Source organism: Podarcis bocagei (assembly GCF_964188305.1).
Source record: "Podarcis bocagei genome assembly, chromosome: 2".
Classification (NCBI taxonomy): domain Eukaryota; kingdom Metazoa; phylum Chordata; class Lepidosauria; order Squamata; family Lacertidae; genus Podarcis; species Podarcis bocagei.
This window is the reverse complement of record NC_138126.1, coordinates 41,879-52,859: the sequence shown is the minus strand read 5'-3', so window position 1 is coordinate 52,859 and position 10,981 is coordinate 41,879. Positions and strand designations below refer to the sequence as shown.

General features: G+C 57.3%; 1 protein-coding gene across 2 annotated transcripts; it reads left to right on the top strand.

Moving 5' to 3' along the window:
* The first annotated feature begins 275 nt into the window (after positions 1-275).
* Positions 276-7,300, top strand: LOC308581923 (tapasin-like). Of its 2 annotated transcripts, none has more exons than XM_081184700.1 (8): positions 276-421; positions 988-1,197; positions 2,626-2,931; positions 3,721-4,053; positions 4,548-4,874; positions 5,245-5,334; positions 6,072-6,112; positions 6,442-7,300. In XM_081184700.1, exons 1-8 carry the CDS (start codon positions 355-357, stop codon positions 6,442-6,444), a joined length of 1,377 nt encoding a protein of 458 aa, XP_081040826.1. In that variant the 5' UTR covers positions 276-354; the 3' UTR covers positions 6,445-7,300. The 2 variants fall into 2 exon arrangements, with proteins under 2 accessions (XP_081040826.1, XP_081040825.1); XM_081184699.1 differs by having other exon boundaries at positions 985-1,197.
* The last annotated feature ends 3,681 nt before the right edge of the window (positions 7,301-10,981 follow it).

The window sequence follows — 10,981 nt, the reverse complement described above, 5'->3', positions numbered from 1 at the left end:
CTATACGGACCTTTGTTGGCAAGGTGATGTCTCTGCTTTTTAAGATGCTGTCTAGGTTTGCCATCGCCTTTCTCCCAAGGAGCAGGCGTCTTTTAATTTCGTGGCTGCTGTCACCATCTGCAGCGATCATGGAGCCCAAGAAGGTAAAATCTCTCACTGCCTCCATTTCTTCCCCTTCTATTTACCAGGAGGTGATGGGACCAGTGGCCATGATCTTCGTTTTTTTGACGTTGAGCTCCCCCCGCCCTCCTGCCCCGCCCTCCTCTCGGGGCTCCGAAATCGAAAGGGGAAGCGGGACGGAGTCTCCGCCATCGCCGCTCGCCGCCTCTCCTTGCTCTCTCCCTGCCGAGCCTCATGGCTGCCCAACCCGCTCCGCTCCGCGCCAAGGGGCTCCCGCTGCTGCTGCTGCTGCTGCTGCTGGGTAGGTCGAGGCCGGACGCCTGGGTCCCCCCCCTCGCAGGGCGCGGGAGGAGGAGAGCTCGGGGCCGGACGCCTGGGTTCCCTGGGGGGGGGGCGGAGGAGGAGGCGTCCCTCGCCCCCCGTGGTCGGATTTCCTCCCCCTGCAAGGCAGAAACTCAGCGGGCGAGGAAGGGGCTGGCAGGGGAAACTTCTCCGGTGGGATTTCTGCCTGTCGCAAAGCAGGGCGGGGGGGGGGAGGTTTGGCCCGGGCTAGTCCCTCCGCTTTCGCTTTCGGTTTCCTGGCCGAGTCCCGAATCCGGCCCCGTTGCTGCCCCGCTGCTCCTGCCCTCCGGCCCCGCTGCGTCCCAATGGAGCCTCCCTGGCCAGAGCCAGTCTACCTTGCCCTGGTCCGGATCCAGCAGGGCTCTCCCGGGGGAGCCTCCAGGCCCAGAGGCAGTCTACCCAGATTGGGCTGGGGGGAGGGGTCCCCTTGCTCCGGACCCAGATGCTGCTGCGGCTGCTTTGGGGGCCCCAGGGGCATCTAGCCCACCCCCCTTCTTCTTCTTCCCCTTCCTCTCCTCGCAGGAGCGTCCTTCGGCAGATCCTCGTCTCCGCTGGCCAAGCTGGGCTGCTGGTTCCTGGAGGAGGCTGGGGGCGGAGGCTCAGGCATGTCCAGCGCCCCCAAGCAGCGCCCCGCCATCTTGTTCCTGCCCCCACCCGGGAGACGCCTGGAAGAAGCTGCCCTGGAGTCCGAGTTGCCCCCGGAGGTGGAGGCCGGCCTGGCCTTCCAGGTCCTGGGTATGGAAACCCCCCCCCATAGGACACCCCCCGTCCCCTGGGTCCCATCCCTGCTTCTCATTCACCTGGAGGGACTTGAAGCACCGCCTCTGAATTCCGCCTCCCTGGGAGACCCATTTCACAGGCGCCACAACTGAGGCTGGGAAACTTCACCCATTTCGCCGTGGGGCTGATGCATGAGTTAATTATTACGCACCTCCCCCCCACCCACACACTGTGATATACCCATTTCACAGGCGCCACAACTGAGGCTGGGAAACTGAAATGATTCTCTGGATCTTCAGTGTCGGCAAACACTCCTTCCCCAATCTCCGTTTTTAAACCTCCAGGGACAGAGTTGCTTTCCTTGGAGGTTTTCCAAACAGAGGCTGGAAGGCCAAATGTCAGGGATTCTTGAGCCAAGATTCCTGCAATGCAGGGGGTGAGACTAGATGTCCCTCGGGGTCCAACCTACAGGTCTTTACTTTTTTATTTTTAAACATTTTTTCTTTTTAAAACATCAGTGTGATTGAACAACACTAAATAACAACAACAACAACAACAACAACAACAACAACAACAACAATAATAATAATACACTATACCATTAAAAGAGTTAAGAATTCCAATTCCATATATACTTCTCTAATGTCTAGGTGATATTATTATCCCAAAGCATAGATGTTGATTCTTAATCTACTATATTTGGTATAAATGCATTCCAACTCTGCAACTCTTTATGATCATTTTATAACGGCCCTGTAGCGGATTCCCCCCTCAAGCCTCCAATTCATCAAGACACATTATGTCCCTGCTAATGACCCCCAATTAAATATAGCGGATCCGCCTCACATGACGCCAATTCAGTGAATTTCTGCCATTGACCACAGCCTCTCTTGTGTGAGGGGAAACTTGGGGATTTAGAGTCCAGGGAAGAAGAAAAGTTCTATTTACTGAGGAAAAGGTGGGGTCCGGAGACGGGTCTTTCAGGCAGAAGTCAACTTCTGGCCTCAACTTGGAGGCGGTCAGGGCATTAAACGCAGAAGTCTCTTCTCAGGCCGATGTTCCGCTTTCCAGACATGGTGCTCCAATGCTGAACTCCATTTCTGCCCCTTCTTCCCTCTCCTTCCTGGACTGAGTTGTGTCCCATTCAGACTTGGGGGTTCTTGAGCGAGGGGCCCTTTCCCTCCGCCCCCCCTCTCAGTCCGCCCCCCACACCCAGGGGGTCCCCTCAGCCCTCCTTCTTGGGGGTCTCCCTCCGCACAATTCTGTGATTCTGCGAGTTGAAGTGAACTGGCTGACCCAGAACGGTGGAGTTGGGAACCCCAAAGGTCATCCACTCCAACCCCCTGCGATGTAGGTTGGGGGGTCCGGCAGTGGAGAGACAAGGCTCATCATTCCCCCCCCCCCGACACTGGTTCACCTTCCCCCGCTTTGTCCCCCCGGCAGACCCCTCAGGGGCCCTGTGGGGCGGTCAGGCCTCGGCCACCCCCCCGCCCTGGCTGAGTCCGGATGCCAGCGAGGCTGAATCCTCCTGCGAGATCAACGCTTACGTGCCGCAAGAGTCCCATGTCGCCTGGGCGGAGGGGCTGGCGGGCGGAGGGGGCTGCCCCCGCGCCCTGGAGAGGGGCAAGTGGCTCATCGCCAGCATCCAGGCCCCCGACGCCGAGTTCGGGGTCAGCAGCGTCCTGCACACCGAGGAGGCCCCGCCTTGGAAGCAGCAGGATGGGGTCAGCAGCGTCACCACCACCGCAGGTACCACCTGGCGAGCGGAAGGGGAGCAGCGCAGCCTAGCGGTTAGAGCCCTGCGCCAGCAGCCTGGGAGAGAGGGACCGAGGGCCAGTCGGTGCTTCTCAGGCAGGCCTACCTGACAGGGTCAGCGCGGGGGAAGGGGAGGGAGCCCGCCTTGAGCCCCTGGGAGGAGAAGGTGGGGCAGAAAAGCAGTTATTGGGAGTGCCCAAAGTCATTGGTTACACCCTCCTGGGGGGTGGGGGGCACTGTGGGCCAATTGGAAAGCGGAAATCCCTGGATCAAATGCATCTGCTGGGTTGAACTACTTGGAGTAGTTTGAAGTGGATTTTGAGTCATTTGGCAAGTAATTGTTGCTCTTTCAAATCTTGCTTTCATCTTACTGGGTCGTGCAAACAGTTGCTCCAAACCATGCCTCTTTTAGGGCACTGGCTGAAAGGGAGAGCGTTTATGGGGGTCCCCCCAAATCTGAGAACCACGAAATTAAATGAATAAATCAAATAGATTGTGGGCTTGTTCAGAGCCGCCTTTCCCATAGGGCGCTGGCCTCTCGGGGGATCGCTCTCCTGCATTGGCATGGGGGAGAGTTGCGCCCCCCACAATGGCCACCCCAACACTATCGGTGGTAATTTGGGGGTGCTGGGCAGACATTTGCAGCCTGGCACCGCATCTGCTAAACACAGCCCTGGGTTTGTTGTTTTTCCCATCTGGGATTCCTCCTTTGCACGGGGGGTTGGTCTAGAAGACCACTGGGGATCTCTCCCGCTCACCTCGCCCTCCTCCCTCCTTGCGCAGCGGTGCTGTCGGTCTTCACGCGGACGCCGCGCCTGGAGTCCCGCCTCGGGCGCCCGGCGGTCCTGCACTGCGGCTTCTCGGCGCCGGCCTCTGCCTTCTCGGTGGAGTGGCGCCATCAGTTCCGGGGGGCCGGGAAGGTGGTGCTGGCCTTCGACGGAGCCACGCGGCTGGTGTCGGTGGCCGAGGAGGGGGCCGAGCTGCTGCTGGACGCCGAGGGCGGCGGTGCCTCCCTGCGCCTGCGGAGCGTGGCCGTCCGCCACGAGGGCACCTACATCTGCACCGTCTACCTGCCCCATCTGCACGCCCAGCAGGCGCTCGAGTTCAAGGTGGTGGGTGAGTGAGCGACCGGGGGGTCTCCCTTGCAGGGAGGGCGGAGGGAAGGGGAAAGGGGGTCCACTGCCCAAAGGGACCCCCATGGAGCCAGCATCTTGCATTCTCACAGTCCAAATGCCGGCCAGGCCCTAGGGATCCAGATAGACTGCTCCTGGGCCTGGAGGCGCCAAAAAAACATAGGGAGAGTGCTTCAACCTCGCAGTGGCCCAATTGCCCTGAGATCCCTGCCTGGCAGGGGTTGGGCTAGATGACCCTTGGGGATCCCTTCCACCTGCCTGATTCTAGGCTTCTAAGAACCAAGCGATCCAGAGAGACTGCCCCTGGCCTGGGAGGCTCCTGAAGAAGCGCCTGGCCACTTGGTCAAGCCAACGGGGACCCTGTCTTCCTCAGGATTCGAATCCAAGAGCCCCCCTCTCCCCTCCCGGCAGCTGGGAGCCTGCAGCGCTCCTGGTTGTCAGCAGGGGGCGCTCTGCTCACTCCCTCTCGCCCTGCAGAGCCCCCCCAGGTGACACTGCACCCCACGACGCTCTCCGTGCCCCCCGGCGCCCGGCCCCAGCTGGCCTGCGAGGTCTCCGGCTTCTTCCCTCTGGGTGCCTCGGTCAGCTGGAAGCGGAGGGGGTCCGGCGCCCCCCAGGACGCCTTCCTGGACATCGGGGACTCGGGGCACCGCCAGGCTCCTGACGGCACCTTCAGCTTCACCAGCTTCGCCCGCCTGCTGCCCGTCCCGACCGAGGACCACGGGGTCTCCTACGTCTGCCATGTGGGCCACGCCGGGCTGGGCGAGGCGGGGGTCAAGAAGGCGGTCGTGCTCCATGTGGCAGGTGGGGGTCTGCACTTGGGGGTCTGTGGCGGGGTCCCCTGGGGGCTGGGTAGCAAGGCCCAGAAGACCGGCTGCGGGTGTGATTCCTGACTGGCGGAGGTTGGGGGGTCGTCCGTCCTGGGTGATTTAGCTGGGATTCCTCCCTTGAAGGGGGTTGGGCTGGATGACCGCTGGGGTGCCCTCCCAACTAGGATTCTGTGAATTGGCACTGATCAAGTCGGGCATGGGGGGGAGGATATGGGGGGTGGGGCAAAGGTGCAGCTTTGGGACCTGCACTGGGTGGCCAAGGCAGGGTGGGGGTCTGACATCGCCCCCCTTCTCCCTCCCTGACGCCCCCCCTTCTGCCTCTGCCCCTTCTCCCCCCCCCCCAGGGTCCCTGGGTCCCTCCCTGGAGGACGCCATCGGCTTGTTCCTGGTCGCCATTGTGCTCCTGGGGGTCTTGCGGTCCTTCTTCCGATGGGGTAAGGTTGTTCCCACCCTCCCCTTCTGTACTGTTATTTTTGTTATCAATATGGTCCTATTTTACCATTTGGTCAATATTTTAGGGGATACTTTAGCTGAGATTCCTGGGGTCCCTTCTGATTCTACAATTCTAGGATTCTATAAATGTGCACAGCACCCCTATTTCGTGGATCTCAGGGCAGTTTGCGGCATAAAAATGCACGATGAAAACACAACGTACATAATAAAAATGAGAACCAAAACAAATAACCCAGCCTCCCTCAAGTCTAATTATTATAATGAAAAATAGAAATATTTTCCTGGGGGAGACAATTCAGAATCTATTAAGACCATGCAAATATTGACAGTAAAAACAGTTGAGGAATCTCTCCTCCACCACCTGACCCCTTTGAATGGCGGAACTGGCACTGGCCAATTGACTCCCCTTTCCCACAGTTGCCAGTACAAGAAGCTCAGCTGGGAGAGCCTGAGGCTCTTGATTTCAGGGTTGTGGGTTCAAGATTCCTGCCTTGCGGGGGGTTGGACTAGATGACCCTCAGGGTCCCTCCCGGCTCCAAGGCTCTAACCAGGCGCCTTGGCCAGACTCTCTTTGGTCGCCTGCTAAAAACATCCCTGCCCAGCGGCTCAGAAATGTTGGTCTCCGTTTCAGCTTTCTGCATGCTTTCAAGTATTCCTGTCCATTTCCCTGGGTTTTCTCGTCATTCACCTTTCCCTGCTTCATTTCCCTCCTTTTCAGCTTCTGAAGAAAAACCCAAATCGGAGAAGCCCAAATCCGAGGTCAGTGCCCAAGATACACCCAAGACTGCCAAGTTCTCTCGATTCCTCATTTTTCTATTCTTTTTTAAAAAAATATCTCTGTGCCACTCACTGAGAGGCAGTGCGGTGCAGTGGTGAGAGGGCCAGACTAGGCCCTGGCCGAGAGATCTGGGTTCGAATCCCCCATCCCTGGCCATGATGAAGCTCGCAGGGGGGCTGGGGGGGCAGGATCCAGTCTGCCTACTTCGCAGGGTTCTTGTGGAGCAATTCCCGCAATTGCAACCCCCAGCCAGCTAATGTTTCCTCTCCAAATTGGGTCAGTATCTCACGGATTTCTCTTCTTTCTGCAGTAACGGACTTTGGGCAACCCTGCTCCCGGCTTGGTTTGTTGCCTGTCTCCGGATCCCGTTGAAAGAGCAAAGTGGATCGTAGGCCCCCGGACTCCTGGCTCCCTCCTCTTTGGCTGCCCAGTCTTGCCCCACTGGTCCCTTGTGGGAAGCCCCCTTCCCCTTCCTTTTTGGGGTCAGGGGTCTGCTTGGCTTCGCATCCTGCAGATTCACAGCTGTGATTTTAAGGAGGGGGCCAGATCTGTGCATAGCAAATTCCCCCTTTCTGACAGTCCCTGCCCCTCCTCACTTCCGTGCTGTGAAATTATTTAAGTGTAGAATTGGGAGGGGGCCCTGAGGGTCATCTGGTCGAACCCCCCGCAGGACAGGAATTGCATCAAAAGCAACCCTAAGGTCCTGGGCCGCAGACTCTGCACATGCTCTGGGAGACTCTTGAGGGGGGCCTGTGTTGTCTTTGGGATTGTGGGAGAGAACCTTTTTGGAGGAGGGGAGACTGACTTGAGCAAAAACAGCATATCCCTCCCACCCCAAAATAAATAAATCAGAATGTGGGTCATTGGGTGTCCCTTTACCTCCCCCTCTGGGGGACCTGAAGTGGTACAGTCCAGACCCAGGTTTATCCCCTCTAGAGACCTGGGTGCAAAAGGAGCCCGTTTCCCCGCAACATCCCTGCAGAGACGGCCAGGCAGAGCAGCTTTCGTTCCCCTCGGCCCTCTCTCTCGATACGGACTAGGACCTGCCCCCCTTCCCTCCCCCCAGAGCCCAGAGCTCGCCCCCCTCCCCATTCTGTGTAGATTCTGCTGTAGACTGTAAGCCCCGTGGGGCAGAGCCAACCTGGAGAATAAACACGCCTTGAAAAGAACTGCATGCTGTGGGTCTGTTTTTTCCTTCCAGGGCTGCAGGAGAGGTGAGGGTGGCCAAGTTTGATAAACAGTAGCAATAAATGGTTGGAGGAGAAGTCTGGGAAGGGGCAAGAGCCCCTCTCTGCCCCCCTCAAGGCTCCTCTCAGGCTCATCCAGGGTCCAAGGCCTCCTCCATTTTTGGAGGGCCAGGAAGTGAGTGGCCCCTGCAGCTTCGCCTGCTGGAAAGGGGGCGACATGCAAGAGGCCAACCTGGCAGGGTTGTTGTGGAAGGGGGAGCTCCTGGGACCACCTCCTGGGCCTCCTCCGCAGCTTCACTTCCAGACCGGTCAGGAATTGGAGGGGAGCAGGGGGCTCTGCTGTTGCTGCTTCGTGAGTGCTGGGAAGACCGCTCCCTCTCCTGCCAACTCCATCCGGCCTAGGGGGCGGGGCCTGCACTACCATCACAGTTTAGAGGACAGAGCAGCTACCGGCAGCAATGGACAAAATAGTTTTAAATGTTTTAATTGCTTTTAATTTGCAGCACCTTAAATGGGGGTTGTTGTTTTTTATAATATTATATTATTTCATTATCTGCTGCAAATGTTAAAGATGTTTTTATATATTTTAAGGTGTTTTAAAGGTGCTTTTATTGTTTACTTTGTTGTACCACCGTGAATGGTGGTTTTTATTTATGTATTTTTGTTTGTTCCATTTTGTTTTGTTTTGGGGGGTGGACACTGAGTGGGGCGGGGATTGGTTTTGTTTGGGCATAATTGTTTTGGTTGTTTTGTTTTCTATTTGTAAATGGAGGTTAGTATGAGGCTTGGGATTGCGACCGTGGAGGGGCGAGGGAGGTATGGCGGTGGGGGCAGATGTTATAGGCGAAGGGGATCGAGATATGGATATGCTCGTACCCCTTCCAATCTGCGCCCCATCCCGAGAGACGAGGGTAGGGTGAGCAAGGATTACTCACCTCCTTCACTGGTGTTGTGCAATGCCAGGTCTATAGGCAACAAAACTGCTACCCTGCGAGATTTCTTTATCTCGCAGGGAGTTGACCTGGCTTGTGTGACGGAGACCTGGGTGCGCGAAGGGGTAACTGTTACCTTACGAGAGATGGCGCCCCCGGGTTTCTCCGTCCTCCACCAGTCACGGACTGTGGGCCGGGGGGGAGGGGTGGCAGTATTAATCCGGGAAGATTGTTCTTTCAGGGCTCTACCATCGCCATCGATCCCCGGCATTGAATGTGTTGGCCTAGTGTGGGGCTCCGAGGAGAGCTTGGCTGTCTGGCTGGTGTACCGGCCACCTAGCGCACCAGCAGCCACCCTGTCAGGCCTGCTGGAGGCGGTGGCCGGCTGGGCCTTGGAGTTCCCTAACCTATTGGTATTGGGAGACTTCAACTTCCACGCTGATGCCACTCCCTCCTCACAGGCTCTGGACCTGGTGTCTTCCATGGCGACACTAGGGCTCTCCCAGTTTGTTTCGGGCCCCACACATCAAGCAGGCCACACGCTGGATTTGATCTTTGGCGCCGGTTTAGATGTGATCATGTCTCCTTCGATGAAGGTGCCATGGTCTGATCACTACGCTCTGAAAGCCAGGATTGACTTTCCACCCCCACCCTGCTTAGGTGGCGAGCCGATTTGGGCTCGCCCGCGGAGGCTGATGGACCCGGATAGATTCCGTCAAGCCTTGCGGAACCTTGCTCCCCCTGGCGACTCATTGACTGAGCTTGTTGAGGGCTGGAATACCCAGCTCCTGGCAGCCATCGATGAGATCGCACCTAAGCGCCCTCTGCGACCCCGCAGAAACCGGGCTCCCTGGTTTACCGAGGAGCTTCGGAAAATGAAGCGGGACCTCAGACGGCTAGAGCGAGTATGGCGGGGTGCCCGTGACGGAGCCTCAAGAACATCTTATAGGGTTTTTATGAAAACCTATGAGATGGCAGTGAAGGCTGCTAAGAAGTCTTACTTCTCGGCCTCCATTGCATCCGCTAGCTCTCGCCCGGCGCAATTATTTAGTATAATCCGGTCTTTAACGTCCCTTGAAGGACAGCCAAATTTAAATAACAATCTGACACACAGCTGTGAGGCATTTGCGAGCTTTTTTGCGGAGAAGGTCCTGTTGCTCCGCCATGACCTCCCTGCCAATTTGGATACAATAAAGGAACTGGAGGCCCCTCGACTGTCCTCGGGTCCAGTATTGGACCACTTTGACCGGATATCTCCAGCCGATGTGGACAGATTCCTCCAAGCTGGAAAGCCCACCACCTGTCCTCTTGACCCGTGCCCGTCATGGCTGATTAGAGCGTGTCCAGACGAGGTGCGGGGCCCCCTGGGGGATATCATCAATTTGTCCCTTGGCACCGGGATATTCCCAGGGGAACTGAAGGAGGCGGTGGTGCGTCCGCTCTTAAAGAAAACATCATTAGATCCCTCAGATCTATCCAATTACCGCCCGGTCTCGAATCTTCCATTCCTGGGTAAGGTGATTGAGAGAGCGGTTGCTGAACAGCTTGGTAGGTTTCTGGATGAAACATCTGCTCTGGACCCATTCCAGTCCGGCTTCCGCGCTGGTCATGGGACCGAGACGGCTCTGGTCGCCCTAACAGATGATCTCCGCAGGCAGCTGGATCGAGGCGGGTCAGGGCTGCTGATTCTTCTAGATCTGTCAGCAGCCTTTGACATGGTCGATCACGAACTCCTGGACCACCGCCTTGCCGACGTGGGGATCCAGGGCACAGTCCTTCAATGGCTGCGCTCGTTTCTCTCTGGTCGGGGACAGAGGGTGGCGCTTGGGGGGGAATTGTCATCACGCCACTCCTTGGTGTGTGGAGTGCCTCAGGGTGCAATTCTCTCCCCGATGCTTTTTAACATCTTTATGCGCCCCCTCGCCCAGCTTGTCCGGAGTTTTGGGCTGGGTTGCCATCAGTATGCTGATGACACCCAACTCTATCTGTTGATGGATGGCCATCCTGACTCGGCCCCAGACACACTGACCAGATGTCTGGAAGCTGTGGCTGGATGGTTACGTGGGAGCCGGTTGAAGTTAAATCCTTCGAAGACAGAGGTCCTCTGGCTGGGGCGGGACGATATGGGATCGAGGGGGCAACTCCCATCTCTTGCGGGGGTGCAATTAGTGCCAGCACCGGCCGTTAAGAGTTTGGGTGTAATCTTCGATACCTCCCTCTCTATGGAGTCGCAGATTACAGCTATAACAAAGGCGGCATTTTTTCATCTCCGCCAAGCTAAGCAGTTGGCCCCTTATCTCTCTCGTCCTGACCTAGCCACTGTGATCCATACGACGGTCACCTCCAGACTGGATTATTGTAACTCGCTCTACGTGGGGCTGCCCTTGAGACTGACCCAGAAACTCCAGCGGGTGCAGAATGCCGCGGCGAGACTCCTTATGGGGTCTTCGCTGCGAGAGCACATTCATCCGGTATTATACCAGCTGCACTGGCTCCCGGTGGAGTACAGGATCAGGTTTAAGGTGCTGGTTTTAACCTTTAAAGCCCTATACGGCCTAGGACCCTCGTACCTACGGGACCGCCTCTCCTGGTATGCCCCACAGAGAAACCTACGGTCTGCAAATAATAACATCCTCAAGGTCCCAGGCCTCAGAGAGGTTAGGCTGGCCTCAACTAGAGCCAGGGCCTTCTCGGCTGCAGCTCCAAACTGGTGGAATGCTCTGTCAAAAGA

Bases quoted from the DNA above. Each gene is read 5' to 3' on its own strand.
- LOC308581923 (XM_081184699.1), top strand. From the start codon at position 355: ATGGCTGCCCAACCCGCTCCGCTCCGCGCCAAGGGGCTCCCGCTGCTG. The intron at 2,932-3,720 runs GTACCACCTGGC...CTCCTTGCGCAG, and splicing joins CAGCGTCACCACCACCGCAG to CGGTGCTGTCGGTCTTCACG. The intron at 4,875-5,244 runs GTGGGGGTCTGC...CCCCCCCCCCAG, and splicing joins GGTCGTGCTCCATGTGGCAG to GGTCCCTGGGTCCCTCCCTG.